The sequence below is a fragment of the Daucus carota genome, chromosome 6 (genome assembly GCF_001625215.2).
Source record: "Daucus carota subsp. sativus chromosome 6, DH1 v3.0, whole genome shotgun sequence".
NCBI lineage: Eukaryota > Viridiplantae > Streptophyta > Magnoliopsida > Apiales > Apiaceae > Daucus > Daucus carota.
Window position 1 is genome coordinate 40067551 of NC_030386.2, and position 21958 is coordinate 40089508.

At 34.3% G+C, this 21958-nt stretch overlaps 4 protein-coding genes across 4 annotated transcripts; all 4 read right to left on the minus strand.

The window, feature by feature from the left end:
• Nucleotides 1-520: 520 nt before the first annotated feature.
• On the minus strand, nucleotides 521-3300 carry LOC108226573 (probable pyruvate kinase, cytosolic isozyme). Its single transcript, XM_017401544.2, has 3 exons — nucleotides 2935-3300; nucleotides 1589-2050; nucleotides 521-1506 (listed from the first exon to the last, which is right to left on the minus strand). The coding sequence occupies exons 1-3, from the start codon at nucleotides 3223-3225 to the stop codon at nucleotides 694-696; spliced, it is 1566 nt and encodes a 521-aa protein (XP_017257033.2). The 5' UTR covers nucleotides 3226-3300; the 3' UTR covers nucleotides 521-693.
• Nucleotides 3301-5344: 2044 nt separating this feature from the next.
• Nucleotides 5345-8182, minus strand: LOC108225369 (probable pyruvate kinase, cytosolic isozyme). The gene is made up of 3 exons (XM_017400215.2): nucleotides 7786-8182; nucleotides 6443-6904; nucleotides 5345-6340 (listed from the first exon to the last, which is right to left on the minus strand). The coding sequence occupies exons 1-3, from the start codon at nucleotides 8083-8085 to the stop codon at nucleotides 5528-5530; spliced, it is 1575 nt and encodes a 524-aa protein (XP_017255704.1). The 5' UTR covers nucleotides 8086-8182; the 3' UTR covers nucleotides 5345-5527.
• Nucleotides 8183-10153: 1971 nt separating this feature from the next.
• Nucleotides 10154-13336, minus strand: LOC108225117 (uncharacterized). The gene is made up of 6 exons (XM_017399931.2): nucleotides 13160-13336; nucleotides 12861-12911; nucleotides 12708-12759; nucleotides 12060-12118; nucleotides 11389-11434; nucleotides 10154-10665 (listed from the first exon to the last, which is right to left on the minus strand). The coding sequence occupies exons 1-6, from the start codon at nucleotides 13232-13234 to the stop codon at nucleotides 10535-10537; spliced, it is 414 nt and encodes a 137-aa protein (XP_017255420.1). The 5' UTR covers nucleotides 13235-13336; the 3' UTR covers nucleotides 10154-10534.
• Nucleotides 13337-13823: 487 nt separating this feature from the next.
• LOC108227535 (conserved oligomeric Golgi complex subunit 1) lies at nucleotides 13824-20327 on the minus strand. The gene is made up of 6 exons (XM_017402731.2): nucleotides 18028-20327; nucleotides 16932-17126; nucleotides 16335-16618; nucleotides 15639-15818; nucleotides 14927-15104; nucleotides 13824-14775 (listed from the first exon to the last, which is right to left on the minus strand). The coding sequence occupies exons 1-6, from the start codon at nucleotides 20215-20217 to the stop codon at nucleotides 14635-14637; spliced, it is 3168 nt and encodes a 1055-aa protein (XP_017258220.2). The 5' UTR covers nucleotides 20218-20327; the 3' UTR covers nucleotides 13824-14634.
• Between the last annotated feature and the right edge of the window lie 1631 nt (nucleotides 20328-21958).

Below are 21958 nucleotides of genomic sequence, written 5' to 3' on the forward strand. Positions count from 1 at the left end.
CATGGGATAATGGATCAATACAAAGATATACAAAAAAGTTTATTTAATTGGTTTCAATAATTTATCCAATATATCATTTTGAGTTTTCAACATGTTATAACCATTTATAATTTCATTCTGATACTTTGTAATTTTTTATTGGGAGCAAGTATAATTACAAATTATTAGTTACAAAAAATTATTTAAAATAATTATTCAATTGAGCTAATGTAATTTGAACATAAAATAGTTAAATTTTCTCTCAACAACTATAAACCCCGACTTATTTAGGTGAAAGACATGCATGTACTTAAAAAACTCGTTTGAGAGGTCATGAATTTTTTTAATAAATATAAATAAATATTTTAATAATAGGTATAAATATCTTAAAAGATTAGGGAAAAAAAACTATTTACAGCAATATAAATTTTGAAAATCTTAAAAGAGAGTTCTTTTAGTTAAAATCATATCTCATATTCTTTGTTCAATCTTATCAAAAATACATTTTGCGCCCGATAAAATTAATCAACAAATCAAAACATAGATTCCAAAATTTTAAGGAGTAGGTTTGAACTTGTACGTGCCTCAGTTTTTTTATAAACCAGAACTTGTTTTTCAATAAACCAGAGCTCACTTCTCTAGCTTCACATACAAGTCTAACCTCAAATATGCATGAATCTAGCAAAAGTTATTAGAGAATAGGTGTGGATGTGGTTACTTCACGAACAAGATCTGGAGCATACCGAATGCTCCATCATAATGCAGCACCACAATTGCATCTCCCAGCTTGCAAAGGTTTCTAGACTTTGCATATTCGATGGAATACTTCAAAACATTTTCTGTAGAACTTGTAGGAGGAGTTATAGTCCACCCTGGGGTCAATAGAGGCACAATCCCGCGGTATATAAGACCATGCCTTGCCGGAGCCTGGTGAGTGCTTGACCAATCCATAGATTCACTTGTTGCATCTGGTAAAATCACAGACAATATTGGCATTTTTGGTCTGTATTTAGCAACCAGCTTTGCGGTTGTACCACCTTTAGTTAAGACCACGACTAGAACTGCCTGGGAGGAGGTCGCGGTGTGCACAGCAGAACTAGCCAAGCTCTCTAATGGAGTCATGGGCTTAGGGGCATTTTCCATGATCCTTTTGAATATGTCATTATAATCAAGAGATTTTTCAGCCTCTAAGCAAATATTGGCCATTGTTTGAACAGCAAGTTCTGGGTAATCACCTGCAGCTGTTTCACCACTAAGCATCACACAGTCAGTTCCATCAATAACTGCATTAGCAACATCGGTTGCCTCAGCTCGAGTTGGTCGTGGGGATTTGGTCATTGACTCCAACATCTGTGTTGCAGTCACCACAGGCTTCCCCGCCACATTGCACTTGGAGATCATCATCTTCTGTGCTAGGAATATCTTTTCAATTGGTATCTCCATACCCAAGTCACCACGAGCCACCATAAATGCATCTGTGTTAGCAAGAATGTCATCAAAGTTGGCCACCCCTTCCTGATTCTCAACCTATAAAATTAACCAAAACAGATACCAGTTAGTACGCAGGAATACACAGAATCATAGTTATGAACTTTTGATCATACAGTACCTTTGACATCAGAACTATAGTCTTGGCATGATCACCGAGCAGCTTCCTAACCTCTTTAAGGTCCGAACCTTTGCGTACAAATGACAAAGCAATAATGTCAATCTTGTTAGGAACTCCCCAGTTTAAGATATCATCCTTGTCCTTCTCAGTTAATGTTGGCAGATCAACAATAACGCCAGGAAGATTGACATTCTTCTTTTCACCTAAAGCTGCAGAATTTTCACATCGACATCTGACCAAGCCTCTTTCCTTGTCACAAGATAAAACTCTGAGTGATATACTTCCATCCGCACACAAAATAACACTGTCTGGCTTTACATCCTCAGTAAGCTTCTTGTAGCTCATCGAGATTACATCATCATCACCTTGAATGGTGTAATCAGTCGAGATAGTAATCTCTTGACCCTGTTTGAGATTAATCTTCTTTCCATCTTTCAAGAACCCTGTTCGAATTTCTGGACCCTGCAAAGGTAAAACATCAACATTAGACATCTCTTAAACTACAATATACGTGGTCATATCTTTAACATGTAGTTTGATATCATTAAGCAAACATTATATATCCACTTTCACAAACTACTTGTTCTTATCTACAAATTATATTTAATCAAAAGAGATATATATACAGATTTAACTTGAAAACAAACAAATGTCGGAATTGTGGAATTATAATCCCTATTAAGTTCTTTCCAAGAAGATACTAGTCCAGATTCTAATTTCCCTTGTTCTTCGAAATATAAGTCCTCCAACAAATCGAAATTAGAATTTACAAGTTATAGGAAGTCAATGAAACTGCTCAATTAATAGCAAAAATTACATACAAAACCAATACTTCTGCCGGTTCCAGAGTACTGGCAAATTGAAAATACTTTATAAAGCTATATTACACAACCTAAATATTAATAACCTTATCATATGTTCCATAAACTGTGCCTTCAATTTCTTAAAATCTAAGATCATTACAGTTTAATGTTTAAAGAAATGGAATTAAGGGCTCCAAGTGTTCAAAGTCTGAAACTTGTTTAAAAAACAGCAGAGTTTATATAGCTAGGTCATGAAACAGAACAATGCGAAAGGTAAAGAAAAAATACGAACAAAATATTAATTCGATTATTACATGCACTCCTAACATCTTAATTCGGAGAGTTGTCAATTAGACATGGTAAGAGACAAGGGTTTAATAGGAATTTTAATTTAAAACAAAGATAGAGAGAGGGGGGAGGGAGAGAGAGGGGGAGGGAGGGAGGGAGGGAGAGAGAGGGGGAGAGAGAGAGAGAGAGAGAGAGAGAGAGAGAGAGAGAGAGAGAGAGAGAGAGAGAGAGAGAGAGAGAGAGAGAGAGAGAGACCTTAGTATCCAACATGACAGCACAAGGAATGGAGGTATTAAGAACAGCAGTTCTCAAATTATCAAGAGTCTCCTGATGATACTCATGGCTCCCATGCGAAAAGTTAAACCGAGCCACATTCATCCCAGCAAGAAGCAACCTCTCAATCATCTCCACCGATCTCGAAGAAGGCCCTAACGTACACACAATCTTCGTCCTGGGCCTCTTCTCCATCCCCTTGAGCTTCATCTCTTCACCATTATTATCATTATTACTTTTCGAAGAAAAACTCAAGAAATCACCCCACGCCATTGTTTTGTAAACAGAGGAAAGAAGTTTAACAAGGGTTTTTGTTGGTAAGGGTTTATGGCTGATTTAGCATGCGAATATTTATAAGTGTTTGCTTTTGTCTTTTCATATTGCGATTTGAAATAGATTTTTTTTCTTCTGACTTTTCTCTGTTTCCAGCTGTCGTTTCACATGTATATTCAGTGAAATTTTGAGGAAAAAAAAAAATCATTTTCAAAATTAGGTGTACTCAATTCAACTATTAAAAAATTATCAGACTTTTAGAATATTTAATTAGAATTCGATAATATTTAATTGATATTTTAGATTATATGTAAAAATTCGATGATATTCAATTAAAATTATATAATTTTAATAAAATTTAATTGTAGTCAAATGATGGTAGATTTTCCCGAACATATAAAATGACGGATTTTACGAAATTATTTTTTATATATATATTTTTTTAAACCTCAGCACAATCCAAGTATTTTGAAATGTCGTGTTTAAATTTTAAAAAGATTGTACGTCAACTCTGCCAAATTTCATTAATAATTTATATAAATCAAAATCATATACTAACTATTAAAACTTATAGATATTGATTTATTAAAATTCCAGTTGGATACACATTTTTAATATTTTATAAACTTTTTTCAAATATCGTGGTTGTACATTCTGAGTCCAAAATTATTTCCAAATTACGGTTTTATTTAAGAATCAAGAGAACCACCGTTATCAAGAAACTTGAGTTTCTTAAGAATGAGATCTGTTTTCTATCAACAAGCAATTGAGTCGAGAACAAAGAGACAAAACTAAATTAAAAAAAAAAAAAAAAAACTGAAACACTAAGGTGCAATGGCGTGAAGAGCAATGACTAAATTAGCATATGCTGCCAAGTGCTACATTTCATGAACAGATCTAACAGAGAAACACAATGAATTTAACCTGATACTAGAAAATTTTAGGGAAAATAGATTTTTTTGCCACCCAACTTATTATTTGTTTAGAAACCTACCACTGAATTATAATTTTTTCCTTTTTTGTCACTAATGTTAGGTTTGGATTTTTTTTTGTCACTAACGTTAGGTTCAGATTTGATTATTAACACTATGTTATTTTTTTAGCATTATTAAAATATAGTGTTAGTCTGCAATATAATGGCGATCTGATATTTGTCTATATCTTTATATGTAGTGTTCTAGGTAGTTTATCTTGGAGGATGAGAGTTGGACACGCATTTTGAGATTCCGAAAAATTTCAAAAATTATTTTATTTTATTTTTTCTGAATAAAATTTAATGTTGGATTTTTTTCCTTAAAAAAACATTGGATTTTTTTTTGTCACTAACGTTATGTTTTGATTTGATTATTAACAATATGTTATTTTTTTTTTAATTATAAAAACATAGTGGTGGTCTTCAATATTATGGTGATATGATATGTGTCTGTAACATTATATACAGTCATCTATATGTCCCCTGGCTAGTTTACCTTGAAGTATGAGAGTTTAACAAACATTTTAAGAATGTAAAAAATTTAGTTTTATAAATTATTTTAGGACTCCACAAAAATATAGTATCACTTGACTTTATAGTTCTTTACCACTACTTGTCACGTATTTTAAGGTTCTCACTTTTTATAAATATAGTTTCATAAGTTAATTTTGAGATTTTCTTTCTGAGTAAAAAAAATCCGTACTCTCGTCCTCCAAGATAAAATATCTAGGACACACATGGAGTACTACATATAAATATATAGACACAGATCACCATTATATTACAGACTACCGAAAAATAAATTTCCGAAAAATATCGTTTAGATGGTCGAAAAAATATAATAACATAATGTTAATAATCAAATCCGAACCTAGCGTTGGTGACAAAAAAAAATCCGAACCTAACATTAGTGGCAAAAAAGAAAAAAAATTATAGTTCAGTAGTAATAATCAAATCCGAACCTAGTGTTAGTGACAAAAAAAAATCCGAACCTAACACTAGTGGCAAAAAAGAAAAAAATTATAATTCAGTGGTAGATTTCTAAATAAATAATAAGTTGGGTGACAAAAAAATCTATTTTCTCAAAATTTTATGAAGATATTGTAAGGGATTATACTAACAAGTGCTTAAATTAATACTAGGAAATTTTTAACAAGCATATCGAATATTGTTTATATAAAAAACAAAGATCAAAACCGAATTTCATACGTGATAGCAAATTCAAGTCAAATTATCAGCCTCAAAACTTACGCACCTACACTTATAAGTCTATAGCCTCAAGTATTCTGGTATCTAGCAAAATTTATTAGGGAAGAGGAGAGAATGTGGTTACTTCACAAACAAGATCTGGAGCATGCCAAATGTGCCATCATAATGCAACACCACGATTGCGTCTCCCGGCTTGCAAAGGTTTCTCGTCTTTGCATATTCGATGGAATACTTCATCACTTCTTCTGTGGAACTATTAGGAGGAGTTATTGTCCATCCTGGAGTCAATAGAGGCACAATTCCACTGTATATAAGGCCATGCCTTGCCGGGGCCTGGTGAGTGCTTGACCAATCCATAGAATCAGTAGCTCCATCAGGTAATATTACAGACAAGATTGGCATTTTTGGTCGGTATTTGGATACCAGCTTTGCAGTGGTTCCACCTCTAGTTAGGACCACAACCAGAACTGCCTGTGAGGAAGTAGCAGTGTGCACAGCAGAGCTAGCCAAACTCTCTAATGGAGTCATGGGCTTTGGTGCAGTTTCCATGACCCTTTTAAAGATGTCGTAATAGTTCAGGGAATTCTCTGCCTCTAAGCAAATATTAGCCATTGTTTGAACTGCAAGTTCTGGGTAATCCCCTGCAGCTGTTTCACCACTAAGCATCACACAATCAGTTCCATCAATAACTGCATTGGCAACATCAGTTGCTTCCGCTCGAGTAGGTCGTGGGGATTTGGTCATTGACTCTAGCATCTGTGTTGCAGTCACCACAGCCTTCCCCGCCACATTGCACTTGGAGATCATCATCTTCTGTGCTAGGAATATCTTTTCAATTGGTATCTCCATACCCAAGTCACCCCGAGCTACCATAAATGCATCTGTATTGGCAAGAATGTCATCAAAGTTGGCCACCCCTTCTTGATTCTCAACCTACAAAAGCAACAAAAACAAATGCAATATAAGTACTTGGTACTATTTGATAGTACTCAATTGCATATGGAAGATAAGACAGAAACATGGTTAGGCTCATACCTTTGACATCAGAACTATAGTCTTGGCATGATCACCGAGCAGCTTCCTAACCTCTTTGAGGTCTGATCCTTTGCGTACAAATGACAAAGCAATAATGTCAATCTTGTTAGGAACTCCCCAGTTTAAGATATCATCCTTGTCCTTCTCAGTTAATGTTGGCAGATCAACAATTACACCAGGAAGATTGACATTCTTCTTTTCACCTAAAGCTGCAGAATTTTCACATCGACATCTGACCAAGCCTCTTTCCTTGTCACAAGATAAAACTCTGAGTGATATACTTCCATCCGCACACAAAATAACACTGTCTGGCTTTACGTCCTCAGCAAGTTTCTTGTAGCTCATCGAGATCATGTCATCATCACCTTGAATGGTGTAATCAGTCGAGATAGTGATTTCTTGACCCTGCCGAAGATTGATTTTTTTACCATCCTTCAACAACCCTGTTCGAATTTCTGGACCCTGCAAAGATGAAACATCTACATTAAGAAATTTCATTAAGTACAATATACATGAATATAACTTCACCAAAACTTTTTCATAAGAAAGACATTCTATATCCACTTTTACAACCTACTACTTTCATCTAACAATTAGCAACTGACAGAGATGTTTAGTTTCTACTTCACAGAAGCATAATTAAACTGAAATAACAAAAATTTATATCTTTAAACTTCAATTTTAAATATATACAAAAACAGCACATCCCGAGAATTTATAGTTTAACATCTCTATCAACTCCAAAAAAATAAGCAGGTAGGTTGAGAGATGCAAAATAAGAGACAAGTCGTACTCAAAACTTAATTTCTCAATCCATCAGCTAAGTTTCTGGAAAGGTATTTGGAACCAGTTAGCATTACCACTTCATAAGATTACAACCCTTTATAGATCTTCCAAGCACCTCGCTGTATCGCAAAATATCAATTACTACTTTAAAAAACCAATTAAGAATATTATTGCAAATAAATTATTTTTTTAATTAATTCCCCTGTTCTTCTGCGCCAAACATACATTATAAAGCTAAAAACCGATAGGCAAACCAAATAGTAAGCTCATCAATCATCATAAACTATGCTTTCAATTAATATATTTTAAAATCATTAGTCCGTAAAAATCCGAAAAGGCCCAAGGGTTTAAAGTGCTTAAAGCCTCAGAAACATTTAAACACAATATTAACATAAAAACAGACATGCATATTAAGATTCTATGAGATCTAGGAGATTAACACACGGGAGAGAGTGAGAGAGAGAGAGAGAGAGAGAGAGGGAGAGGGAGAGAGGGAGAGAGAGAGAGGGGGGGGGGAGGAGAGGGAGAGGGAGAGGGAGAGAGAGAGAGAGAGAGACCTTCGTATCCAACATAACAGCACAAGGAATAGAGGTATTGACAACAGCAGTTCTCAAATTATCAAGAGTCTCCTGATGATACTCATGGCTCCCATGCGAAAAGTTAAACCTAGCCACATTCATCCCAGCAACAAGCAACCTCTCGATCATCTCCACCGATCTCGAAGAAGGCCCCAACGTACACACAATCTTCGTCTTAGGCCTCTTCTCCATCCTCTTCACCTTGTCAACACAACCATTACTATCAATATCATTGTTGTGTGGCTTTGAAGAGAAACCAGAAAAATCAATAACGGCCATTGCTGTTTTGTTTGATAACTAAAGGTAAAAGCAGGGTTTTATTTGTGTAGGAAGAATAGGTTTTAAGTTAGCATAGGTTTGTATGGAGAGGCGTGTTTATATGCACTTTTCTCCACACGTTCAAAAAGGAAACGACCGTGTCGTGGCTTACTGCCCAAGTATCTTAAACCGCCGCTCATATTTTCGGTTGCGAAAATCGGAAATCGGATATCAAAGTTAATTTATTAATTATTAGATAAAAAATCAAGAGTTTATTTAAATTTATTTTATAATAGTTAGTTTAACAGTTGATCGGTCGCTGTGATCAGTTATTTTTAGTAGTGTGTGATTTATTTTTATATAATTTAATATTGAAAAATATTAAAATTATTTTTATATTATTTTTTATTTCATATTTGATACTAATTTTGAGATTTTTATTATAAAAAATTAAAATTTTGAGACTAATGATAATATGGATTCAAATTCAAATTTTGATAAAGTGAAAATCAATATTACACGACAGACATGTACCGCAAAAACTCTGTTCCAAATGTCAAAGCAAATTCTCGAAGACCACAAGACCTCTGCTTTTGCAGTAATTTAGACGTATGGTTTATACCCTAATTATTCGGGCAGAGCAGCCTATGCCTATTATTCGGGCAGTGCAATTTTTCGGCTATTATTTTAGGTATTTTAGAATCATGCTCTTCAATATTCTTTTAGTTGGAAATATACTAATAATATTACCCTCCATTAAAGTTCCGCATCCAGAAGCATAGCTTACAAAACTCAACTGTCAATATTTTATTACGAAAATTCAACTTAAATTTAAGGGGAATTATCTTGTATATTGTTTTTTCAATCTTATTTTCAAAAATACTACCTTATCCAATCTTATTTTCAAATCTCTAAAATATTTTCAAAAATACTACCTTTTTGAAAATATTTTCTAAAGATACGGTGGTTGCATATGCAACCATATATGCAACTACAAATCCTGATTTCGAGTTCCAAATATGAGGTCGAAAATGACATTTGAAAACTGGAACTCGAAATCAGGATTTGTAGTTGCATATATGGTTGCATATGCAACCACCGTATTTTTGAAAATATTTTAGAGAAGGTAGTATTTTTGAAAATAAGATTGGATAAGATAGTATTTTTGGAAATAAGATTGAAAACGTGATTATTAATAAAAAAAGCCCTAAATTTAATTCAACAAGGGGAACTCAGAAAGATATATTTTTTATAATAATATATTAAAAGTTTCTATTTAGTTGTTCTGGGTGTGTTGTCTAAAACATGTACTCAAAATATATGTATATGAAACATTTTATTAATGGAATAGGGTCGGAGAATCCAAATTAAGTACTCAATTCTTTCCAATTGAGTACTCAAAATTCTTTCTAAATAATGTATTGATATTATGTCGATTTGCGATATTTTAATTGATAAAGTTATTATATATTCAGAATTTATTATACTCTATTAAATTATAACCAATCAAATGTGATGTATAGATTCAATCTCGTAACGAATTCGGGTGCTCTAAAATTTCTCTTATTAATTTTAATCTTGTTAACTTAAAAGTACTTGTTTCTCAAACAAGTATCGATTCCAGAAGAAAAAATTGCCACAGGCCCTGTGTCTCCTCCAGAGAAGAAGAATATTTTTAAATCGAAGATGCATAACAACTTTTCAAATGGTACAGATATATTTGTTGGAGTATAAGATAAAGTTGGCATAAGAATGGTTGGTTTGAGTATATCAATGATGCGTGCGTGAGATTGAAGCTTAAACAGTCATGCAAGATCGAAGAACCAACAGCTCCAGCCCTACAGCTATCCATGTTGTTTAAAGCTAAAGCTACAGCTTTTCTAATATCTTACCAAATCCCCACACTACAAGTTTTTAACAAATATGATGTGAAATGCGATAAATATAGTTTTGTCGTAACATTGTATTGGATAAATTGAGAATCATAAGAATCTTGAATTTTGAATGAAAAAAAAATCTACGCCCCCGACATGCAGTGTTCAGCAGCTCATGTCACCAATTCTGCAAAATTAAATCTATGCTAAAAGAGTTTTAAAGATTAACAGACGTAATTGCCCAAAAAAAATAAATTACAAAGTTGGTTTGGTACTTCCATACAGTAGTCTGTAGTATTGTGTAATGGGGGGTTGAACAAGCTCAATCAGACTCAATCCCACAGTATAACAGTAAAGATTATTGATAGAAAATCGCATCACATCACACCATTTACATATTTCTGAATTCTAGGGAATAATCAAAGTCTGTGTTGTAGATTGTTAAGTACATAATAAAATATAAGCCCGATTATATAACTCTGCACATAGTAGAAGCATACCTCCCTCAAACTTGATCCGCAACCAGCGCTCACCTGGTTTACTTCTGTCCCCCAACTCACCAAGTCATACAGATCTAGTGCACTTGCAATGTATCCTTATAAGGTAGAAGATGTTCTTGATTTGTTCATTTTTGCATCCTGTGGGGATGGAGGGGGCAATGACGGTGATGAGACAGCGGCGTGATAAGATGAAGATGCAAGTTGAGCAAGTGCCGGAACAGCACCACCTGCAGATTTCCAAGCCCATGCAAAATGTTGGTAATCATGATCAAATGCTCGACTTCTGTATATTTAGCCATACAAATTTTATTTTAAAAAAGTTCAACACTTGTTACTTTAACATCAAATCTATCTACCTATAGGTCTGATTTGTCAATATGAAAATTTCAAGATGAGCTGAGACTTTGGTACTTCAATTTGGGAGTACATAAGGCGATTATATCTTTATTGGATCCACCTATATGACTTTTGCCCAAGACTGTCAAAGGAGGTCAGGGATATTCCATTTGTTACGGTAACAAACCAGAATGGTCCCAATGTAATTTATCAACAACAGTTCATAAAATGCATGCAGCAGCTCACCAGACCGTAGGGAGGTTGACATTAAAGTAAAATATCAAATGGGTAACGAATAGAAGAAGTTGGCTGCAAGGCATCATGATTTATTATAGTTAGGCTCCAATTCATTATGGAACACATTGACTGTTAATTTAGAAATATATGAAGAGAGAATATGACAGATCACCTGCTTTTTTTGCTAATACACAAGGGTGGCCTGATACCTTGTTCTTAGATGGCTACAAGAGAATTCGATTATTGTTTTCAACAGAACTTCATACTTCATAATTTTACTAAATGACAGGTCTGATGAACTTCTACATTGTTATCATAATACAAGGTTTATCCAACATTGTGTACAAACAATATATATAGCAAACAGGAAGCCTTACCTGCTAATCCTGCACAAGCTGAAGAGAAAACTATTACCGGTGGGGCCTGTGTTCACATGATAGTTCCAAAATTTAGTATCCAAAATCATGCATCAAGATATGCAAGTAAACATGAGTATCCATTGCATATGCTGAGCAACAAAACGTGTACTCAAAAATATAAGTCGCAATTTCTCTGAGTGATGCAAGAATTTGCAGCAAAACAAGTTGACAGGTGAGGGACAATAGTTATACACCATATTAGAAAGATTAAGACACTTCCCCAATCAACTATTTCATCAGAAATAAGAGTATAAGATAGAAAGTAGAATTTTTAGTAACCATTGATCTAGAGTGTAGGCAGATGACAACTCATTCTTCTCCAAGCGCTTTATTTTCTTTCTTCTACTACATATACAGCTTCTAGTATTTATTAATGGAGTTCTTACATGGATCATTATCTATGTTTATTTCTTATATTCTTCACCAATTTCAGTATTTGTTTCTGGCGACTTCTGCTTCAGTTTTACTTCGAGCTAATTTCACTTTGAAGTCATGTAACAACACAGACATAATTCAGACAGAAGATAAATTTAGAGTCCCAGAATACCCAGCTTCACAAGATAAAAGTAAGCAAGCCAAAATATATGGAATATCAAAATCCATGCAATAGATCAGTTCTAGAAACTTACACCAACAAGGAAATGCAGCCACATAGGTCCTTTAACCCATCTCCGAACAATTGGCATCGCTGAAAACAAATGACTTTACCAATTAAAAGAAGAAAGTTTGGATGATACTTCATACATCCAAATTATAATAAATTCATACAGGATTCCATCGCATATGAAAACATGACTTCTTTGCTATTCTTACATAGTTAAGAACTTTAGATTACAATAGCCACACGATTATATCAGAAAATGCAACCAGTAGCAAAAACAATATTTTCAATATTCCCTCCACTTTGAAAAACATAAGTCATGTGACTTTTTTGCACACTTCAGAATTTTTAAACGAATAGTCGAAATAATTTTTATTTTCTTTTTATATATAAAAAAATATAATTAATACTAAAAAGGACTTGAAATTATGTGCAGAAAATTCAACCGACTTATATTTCAAAATGGAGGGTGTATAACACAACACAACACAGCACTGTAGCAAAAAGACATAATGGACAAGCATTAAAATTCAAGGTCACTAAAACTACAGCAAGAAACAAAAATATATACTAATTTCAACACTTAATAGACTACACATCGAGCTTAAACTTCTGTAGACCTAAATTCTATAACTGATAGAGACCTAAAGATCACAAGCTGTAATAGTAACCTTACCATGGTTGAATCCGTAGAATGCACTAGCTGTACCACCAACAGCTGAACCAATCTATCAAATGCTAACAAAGTATTATGATAATGACAAACTAATAGTAAAAAAAATGAAATCAGAACACTTGGTTAAGATTTTAATTTCATGACAAATATTACCATGGAAAAGCTGTCCCTGATGAGTGGCGCAATAGTCCAATTGCTAGTTTCCTGAGACAAATTAGATAGATATGTAAATATATAAGCATAAAATAACGGAATAATCACGATTGGAAGTAGTGCCCAGAACAATTTGATTCGCTAATAGCTTATATATATGGAAAAATTTAAGTGGCAGAGAGTGATGGAGGGGAAGGGGGGGGAGAGAGGGAGGGACAGAGGGGGAGGGAGGGAGAGGGAGGGAGGGAGGGAGAGAGAGAGAGAGAGAGAGAGAGAGAGAGAGAGAGAGAGAGAGAGACCATGTGTTTGGAGAGAGGACCGGCACAGTGATGACATCTCTCGCAGGTCTTAGGGTTTGGATCTTCCATCACCATCACTTTCTCGCTGAATCTCTGTAAGTATTGTCTATACAACCTCCTTTTGAAGTTTCAATCCTCCTCTGTTTCTTTCTCTACGGGGGTCCATTTGTCAAATGCAGCCTAAAACCCTCCCCCCTTTTTCTTAAAATAAATCAAAAAATATATTAACTTAAATTAAATCTTAAAAATATTAATTTATATTAATTTAAATTTAAAAGTCAATATTAGAGGGAAGAAATTTTGATCTTTAGACAGAAAAGCAAGTAGTTCAATTTTCTTTTCTTTCTACCAAATAAATTAAAAATATATATCAATTTAAATTTAATATTAAAAATAATATATAATATTAATTTGAATTTACAAAGTCAATATTAGAGGGGGGAGGGGGATCCTTTCTCATTAGATTGTAAAGCAAGTAGTTCTATCAGATTCTGGACTTTCATGTTTCCCTCTTCTTTCTTTTTTTTTTGCTAAGTCGTGTTTCCTCTTTTACTAACACTAGGTAATAAAAATAATTTTATTATTTTAAATAAAGGACTGGTTAAAACCTCTTAAAAGCAGCAGACTCAGACAGTGCATCACATCATTGGTAATATTCAGAATCTGCTAATAAACATGAGTAGTTCCATTTACAACACAAACGATAAACAAACTTGACTTCAGTGAAGTCCATACATACAAATAATATCATTGCATACAAGTCAATAGAAGGATCGCAATAACATCGGCAAATGCCACGAAAGATGCTGTACCAAGGTCGTCAGCCATCTTGGAAACAGAACTTGCCTAAGCTTTAGGTAGACGTGGTCGCGATTAAAACCGAAACTCACCTTGTCATTTGTCTTGCCCAAAGCAGTGAAATAGTGCCCCAAGTCAGGTACCCACACCACCAAAGGATTGCACAATTGAAGAACACAACCTGCCAAAGTGGATCAGACGGCTTGATATCCGTTATTTTCCCTTGGCAACTTGATAGAATGTCAAATGATCAAAGGCCAAAGAACCATAATCTCAGTCTTTCTTCTTCTTGTTCCTTATCTGCTTGACTCCTCCACAAATCTATGTAAACCTGTTGAAGACTAAATATAGGCAAGCCAAGAAAATCCTCAAGACAGAATTTTAAAATAGTAACTAGGTCACTCGCAACTGGAGCAGCAGCATCCGACTTTTAAGAACTTCGAACGATTAAATTTAAAATAACTTTGGAAACAACTACCACATGTGCTCTCAGCGCCTTAAGTTGAGTGTATATATATTTGTCTATAATTTGTATTGTCTATGGTTACAACTGTACTTGACTCAAAAAAGTGAGCTCAGATGTGGAATTCTGTTGGCCTTTACGAATATCTTTTCTTTGGAGGGCTTGGCTTCCCAGATACATCACCGATAAGGATGCAAAAAGGTACACAAGGCAATCAGATATCTGGTCTGCCGGCTGTAAATGATGAAAGAAGCCCTGCAGCTTGGACAGGTAAAATGTCACCAAACCTACTAACTTGTCCATCTGTTAGCATGGAACCCAGTCTTAGGGTACTCTCACCAAATCTGCTTCCAACCTGCCAATACAGAAGCAATTATTTAACCGCCAGAAAAACGCCGATTCGAATTTAAATTTCTCAAACTAAAACAACTTATAAGTAATGACTTCCTCCGAAAGTTAGTTCAGGAATCTACTAATGTATATATAATTATGATTATGCTTATTACCTGCATGAAAGATTTCAAAAAAGGAGTTGCCACCCCAAAACCTGAATCCTCATCAATATCAATATTTCGGGAATGCTCATTGTGCATGTAATCTTTCCACGAATTTCTTGAAGAGACATCATCCATGGATGCTGAGATAGATGTCTTACTTGTTCCCTTTGCTGACAATGCCGGGGCACTGAAAATAATAATAAATGTAACCAATCATTACAAAGCAGTAAATCTAAAGTAGCTAGATTGTACTCCTTAGTTGTTTGCTATTGCAAAAGAGGCCCTCCTTGTAATCTAAACAAATCACACACTACGGCAACAACTAAAACATGTATAATACAGTACTCCATAATAATAAGAATATAGTAGAGATACAGTTATTCATACGAAAGGTTTAGACCTTCTATGAATACAAACACAAAGGCCCATTGATAAAAAAAAATTAATTTACACCCTGCTCCCGAGTTTTAAAAAGGGAGGAAAGCAAGTGAAGAGGAAAGAAAGTTATCTAACTTTCACTCCTACTCGTGCTCCCGAGTTTTTTAAAGGGAGGAAAGCGAGTGAAAGTGAGTGAAAATATAGCATACTTTCACTCTAAAACTTTCACTCCAAAAGTGGGATGAAAGTGAAAGCACACTTTCTTTCACTTGCATTCACTTGCTTTCTCTCATGAAAAAACTCGGGAGCAAGGCCTTAAGTTTATTAAAATAAGAACATATACCTAATTGGAAGGTATTTGAAGCGGGGAACAGTGGAGCATCTCATAATATTTGATTCTGAATTAGTAGGTAACTTTTGCACAGCGTCTGTGTACATCCGGTTGAGTTGCACAAAGAACCCAAAGAGGACAGCATGACGTAGATAGGACTGCTTCTCATTCTCCCATAAATATGGCTCATACCTTAAAATGAGCAAAAACAGAATACAGCGTCACTCCAACTATTCTAGCATAATTGATACAAGAGATAGGAGGAAAGAGGTCAAATGAACTTATATCATAAGATATTAACTATTGCATAGTTTTTTGTAATACCTGAAACGTAAAATATTTGAATGACTGTAGCTTAACATATATGAACAGTTAGGAGCCTTATAGTAATAAGACTAGATCCTATCTCCTCTTTGCAAATATATAGAAAACTTTAATTAAAATCTATATATATTTCTCAATATCTCCCATCCTTTCTTAGATCTTCCAACAAGAACATCATGTATCAAACCATTACAAAAATTCTTAATTAAAAGAAAAATTTTACAGAATAGAAGTTTGACTTTAAAAGCAGATGAAGAAAGAGATCTCAAAACGAGTCCTAAAAAATATGTGCAATTCATTGGACCTGAGTCGAAGTGGGCTATTTGAATCATAACGAGGTCCAAATTATTTAGCACAGGAAATAACATTAGAAAAAAGGCTTACGTGAGCCAATCTATTGGATCCAGCCTCTGTGCAAGACGATTGATTAACGCATCTATTCGCTCCCCACTGACAGACTTTTTTGTTTGGTGTTTATCCTGTCTCTTTCTATAAGAAGTCTTTACTTTGGGAGGTCTCGAAACATCTCCATTCCCACTAGAATCACCCCCGGAAAGAATGTCAGCAGAAAATCTTAAATCTAAGAGAATTTGAAGCACTCCTTTTTCTGACACACGCGTATCAAGAACCTCTTGATTAGAAAGAAGATCCCCATATATACCAATGACCTGCATAACATATATTTAATCAGCGGTGTAAGATGAACTGAAACTTCTTTTACACGACAAGGTGATGTAAAACAACTTCCAAAAGAAAATCGATGTATAAAGTTGTCAGAAGAGAATTTGGAAAACTTGAATCCATTAGAACAACCATTATATTATCAATTTAATTTACTAAATCAGGGTGCTATACTCTGGGTGTTAAACAATGGAGTATAAAATTAGAGATTATACCAGCATGCTAGATTTCTATATAGAATAATCACTTAACAAACGAAAAAGATATAGAATAATTATATGTTCAACTAAATTATAATACCTTTTCCAATAACTTCAAGGCAAAATTCTGCAAAATTGTTCTGTCTAGAACATGACCACCAACTCTATGAATTTCTTCACAAGCTTGGAACAAGAAAGAAGTAATATACAAGGAAGGCATAGAGGGAAGTGATATTTTCATCTCTGAGGGGCTATCCGCAGACTGCTCGGGCTTGACAACTGTCTCCTCCCAACCCTATTGAATGAATAAAAAGTTATTAGCTTAGAAAATTAGCAAAAACTTTTAAAAGAATTGTAATTTTAGTGAATTTAATTGCAAAAGTACAATGTTGAAAGCAAACAATTGATGTTAAAAAGACAGAAGACTACATAGACTCATTGCACACATGACAAAGGCTGACAATATATATCGACCACAACTAATAAAAAATGCAAATAGGTTTAAAGTGAGAGGTATAAAGTATACACTATAAGAGATGAACTGGATACTTATTTCCTTTTTTCCCGCTAAATTAGTTGGGTACAATAAAAAAGTGTCAAGAAGAAAATTCTTATACTCGGCAAGGCGGGCAGATTATAAACTGAAAACAAGGAAGACAATGAGTTTTATCATAGTGCTTAAACCTCCATAAATATAGATGCCCAGTTGCATGCTTATAGTTCCAACACCAGGCTTGAACATGGTATGATGGTTAGAAGAAGGAATTCAAGTTATTGCTTTGGGAACATGGGTATAATGGTCTGCTATGAAGTTTAATAGTTCACATTTTGTCATTTTAGCAGTTTCCATGTTCAGAGATAAAGAAAAAAAAATGTAGTGAAATAATTTATATGCATGCTCATTAAAAGTCTTGTATCTTATAATCAGCTGTTACGTGGTCGCAATTCCTCTAAGGTACCTCAACAACTGTATAGACTATAGTGCTTTTTTTCTACAAAGGGTTGAACAGCTGCCTTTGGTATTTTAGAACCACCTACATGTTAAGACTTAAATTCACTTAAATATATGTTCTTTCCACTAACCATATATATGATAGTAAACAGAAAGAGATCAAAACAATACAATAACAAGAAAGCGAACAATGAACAAGACAAAAGAATCTATTTTCATTCAGCATATTTTTAAAAGCACTTACTCTCATCGAAGCTGTTGCTGATAGACTGTAATCTTGCATAAGATCGCGAGATAGAATTGCTGAAAGCTCTTCTGAGACCCAGGATATCCATAAATTATGAGCTCTAATGCAAAGGTCTTGTATTGCTCTATTAAGTTCTTCAAGTTGTGGGCTTGAAGCATCATTAGCTCCATATAAAGCTGCAGTGACTACAGAATTCTGCCTTTTCAAAGAAGCACTACTTTTTATGGTCCTGTCATGCCTAGGAGATTCGACTGAGGAAAGCCTTGAGACGGCTGACTTGCCAGGGATGTCAGCCACAGCTTTGTTCACCCACAACTTTGGTGAGCCAAGTATTACAGGAATGTGTTTCGAATGTTTTTGGAATGCAAACAACAGTCTCCCAATAAATAGAGACCTCTGAACAGTTATAGATGGGGGTAACACGAACTCACCTTCCTTGTTACTATTTTTCATGGCATCATACAATTGTTCCATCTCGGTCTTAAGCTCTTTAAGTATGGTAGACATACTCCCGTAACACTTATTTTGTAGATAAGGAGCTAGGTTCTTTAATCTCGAAGACGCCTTTGGAGATTCCAAAAAGCTCAAAAGATCCTCTAGGACACTCTCACAGTGACTGTCCAAAACATCCCTTATCCTGCTAACTTCAGTCCCGAGGTAAGCACTGAGGCAGGAGCGAAAATCAGTTTCTTCAGCATGAACTTTCGAACCACCTGATTTATTATATAAATCCATGAACCAAACCCCACCACCTATTGGAGATCTATTCATGTATGCCTGAAAATCAACTCGGTCACCATTTGCCTCGGCAATACCATGAATCGACTCCTTCACATTAACAGATTTACTCAGCTCATAAAATCCAGATTCTATGATTGCTTCCATTCTCCCGATAAAAGCATTTTCAAATATCTCGTCCCACAGATCTGCATCATCTCCCAAAACAAGCTCGCGAGTTCTCTTCCACGGCAACTCGACTTCAGAACCAAACACACTCTTAAGCCACTCCAAACTCCCTTCCAACACCAACTTCCCTTCCATAGTCTCACGCATCATCTTCTCAGCAGCAGCAAGCTGATGACCATTCTCAATCACATCAATCAAAAATCTCCCATTAATCTTTGAAACTATCTCAGCCCCACAGTTCCTCAACCAATCCGAACACGACTGTGCGATATAATCACGATCAAGCATTACCATCACAGACTCCAACTTATCCCTAAACGCCTTCCACAACCTAACTTCCTCCTCCGGATTGGTAATTCCACCAAACAACTGCGACACAGGGGGTGAACTCAAAATTGTCTTATAGAACACTGGCATATCACTCAACACTTGCATAAACAACTCCCCGACCTGCGCTACACTAACCTGAATCACCTTTAAAACCTCACAAAACACACTAATCACTTCCTCACCACCTACATTACTCCCACTCAAACAACCACTCAATTTCTGCGAAATACACGACTTCCTCGACTCCAAAAACAAACCTAAGACCTGAACCGGATCCAGCTCATCAATAACCGCAACAGCCGCAAGCGCATCAGCATACACACCAACACCAACTCCTTTCGACAAATCCAACAACAACAACCTCTCTCGACTCCTAACCGATATCTGAGCCTTAAAACTCTCAACAATCTGCCACTGATGCCTCAACAGCGGGAAATTCACTAACACGTTTCGATTACTCGCATCATTCATCTGATCTAAACTAAAATGCACATGCTTAGCTCTCATATACCTAGTAGCCGACTCTAAAAACATGAATTCATCTAAATGTCCCCAAATATTCTCCGGTGTATCGACTAAATACTTAACTCTACACGCAATGCCATATGTTTTGGATCGGGTCGAGTTCGGAGCACTCACCGATTTGTTCGCGGAAGTTAAAGAGAGCGAATTGAGAATCGCGTCATGAATCGCTGAAATATTCTCTGAGATCGACTCAGCCGACTTCTTCATCAGCACGATCGAGTCAGCCGAGTCAATGAGATCGCGGTACCGGTTTCCGACGAGCTGCCGGAGCTCTTCGCTCTTGTCATCGATCTGTTTCCGGGTCGAAGCTTCGATGGTTCGGATCTCGGATACCGGTTTGGATCGGAAGAGCAAGTCGGCATCTTTTTCACGGTCGTAGAATTTGCCGTCAGCCGACGGAGACGACGGCGATAACGACATTCTCATGGTGGCGGAGTGATTGAAATTTCTAAAATGTTGATATAAATTTTAGTGAATATGAATAATTATTTTCTCTATTTTGTGTGCGTATATATCATGTGAGATGAAGAAATCTACCCAGGAGTGTTTAAGAATTCACAGTAAAGACTTGCCAGCATTTTTTTTCTTTTAAGATTAAATTGGGATTTTTTCTATATAATTTTTTTATGAAGAGAGAGTTTTTTTTGTATAATTACCAGCAAAATAAAATAAGAGTTGTCAATTATATTTTTCTTTTTTTTGAAATAGTCAATTATATTATTTTGATATGTAATCCAAATATGCTTATAAGAATTTACAAAATATTTATTTAGAATCGTGGAATTTTGAAGCTAAATCAGAGTTTGTATAAATAAATAAATATGAATTCATTTAAAGATACAAATTTGATATAAATGTAGGTGGATTATTAAATATATATATATATATAATATTTAATTTTTAATATAATTTAATATATGTAGTAATGAAGTTGTAAGTAGATAATAAATTATATAAATATCAGCATGCTTGTGATATGGGTATATTTGTGTATTATATTGAAATTTATTATTGTAAGAACTATTACATAGTGCTTATCATTTACAAAATATAATAACTTTGTATTCAAAATTATACATGCATATTTTATATATGGAATACAGAAAAAATTATTATAATTTAAAATTAATTTATTTTCGAGTTTTTAATTTATAACAAAATTAATAATTTAATTTGATTAATATTTGATCTTATATATTTACAAAACTTAATAATTTATGTGCTTAAGCTTATAATCGATTTTATTGACCGGTAAAAATATAATTGACACCTAGTATCAACATTTTATTCTAAAAGACTCAGTATCATGTTTTGAATGCGGAATGAATAATTATTGATAAATTTTATAGGATTTAGTTTGTATATATCTATGAATTTAATATTGAATGAGTTTTTAATAAATGTGAATCTAAAAATTACAGCAAAAAATTTCCAAGTCCCGTTTGTTATATTAGTTAACAATTTTTGATCGATTTCATTTTTATTAATAACATTCAGAATCTCTATACACATAGTTACATATCATCTTATTACATTCTTAGGTTATTTTTAATTTAATTATAATCTTATTTTTTCTCTCCTGAGCGTTCTGCTTTTAGTTGAATCCTGCCGCGCTAAACACTCAGCATTCTGCCTTTGGTTGAATCCTGCCACGCTAAACACTCCTTGTCCTCTCCTACCTTCTCTCGTCCACTTGTCAGAATTTTTGCTGGACCATCTCCGGTGATCCAAAAATCTAAAATTAGATAACTGATCTAAATTGTGATTTAAATTTCTGACCAATTCCAGCAATGTTATCTAAATTCTGATCCAAATTATTTTTTGTATATAATATTACATAAATTTTATGTTAAACTATATAATCTTAAATTTAATTTTTAAGCATTATTAACTACTTATATTTATCTTTAAAAAAAACTACTTATATTCTATTTAATTAATTAATTTAGTCAATTTTTTAACATGAATAAGAGTATCACAAAATCAAGGAAATGAAGATGAAGCTCAAGGATCTCAAAATGATATGAATAGCTACGAACAGTATTTTGATTATCTCGGAGGAAACAGAAATAATCTGTTCGACTAATTTAAAATTTTTAATTACGTGCTATTTTCTAGTCATTTTCCGGTATTGTAATTTTATTTTTATGCATTTTATGTACTTATA

Coding starts and splice junctions, on each gene's coding strand:
- LOC108225369 (XM_017400215.2), bottom strand. CDS start 8,085: ATGGCCGTTATTGATTTTTCTGGTTTCTCTTCAAAGCCACACAACAAT. Junction 6,905..7,785: donor CTGTTATGTTGGATACGAAG/GTCTCTCTCTCT, acceptor TCATCTTTGCAG/GGTCCAGAAATTCGAACAGG. Junction 6,341..6,442: donor CTATAGTTCTGATGTCAAAG/GTATGAGCCTAA, acceptor TTGCTTTTGTAG/GTTGAGAATCAAGAAGGGGT.
- LOC108225117 (XM_017399931.2), bottom strand. CDS start 13,234: ATGGTGATGGAAGATCCAAACCCTAAGACCTGCGAGAGATGTCATCAC. Junction 11,435..12,059: donor GGCTGCATTTCCTTGTTGGT/GTAAGTTTCTAG, acceptor ATGTGAACACAG/GCCCCACCGGTAATAGTTTT. Junction 10,666..11,388: donor AGCTTGTGCAGGATTAGCAG/GTAAGGCTTCCT, acceptor GGAAATCTGCAG/GTGGTGCTGTTCCGGCACTT.
- LOC108226573 (XM_017401544.2), bottom strand. CDS start 3,225: ATGGCGTGGGGTGATTTCTTGAGTTTTTCTTCGAAAAGTAATAATGAT. Junction 2,051..2,934: donor CTGTCATGTTGGATACTAAG/GTCTCTCTCTCT, acceptor TTACCTTTGCAG/GGTCCAGAAATTCGAACAGG. Junction 1,507..1,588: donor CTATAGTTCTGATGTCAAAG/GTACTGTATGAT, acceptor TTAATTTTATAG/GTTGAGAATCAGGAAGGGGT.
- LOC108227535 (XM_017402731.2), bottom strand. CDS start 20,217: ATGAGAATGTCGTTATCGCCGTCGTCTCCGTCGGCTGACGGCAAATTC. Junction 16,619..16,931: donor CCTTGAAGTTATTGGAAAAG/GTATTATAATTT, acceptor TATGTTATGCAG/GTCATTGGTATATATGGGGA. Junction 15,105..15,638: donor TTCAAATACCTTCCAATTAG/GTATATGTTCTT, acceptor TATTATTTTCAG/TGCCCCGGCATTGTCAGCAA.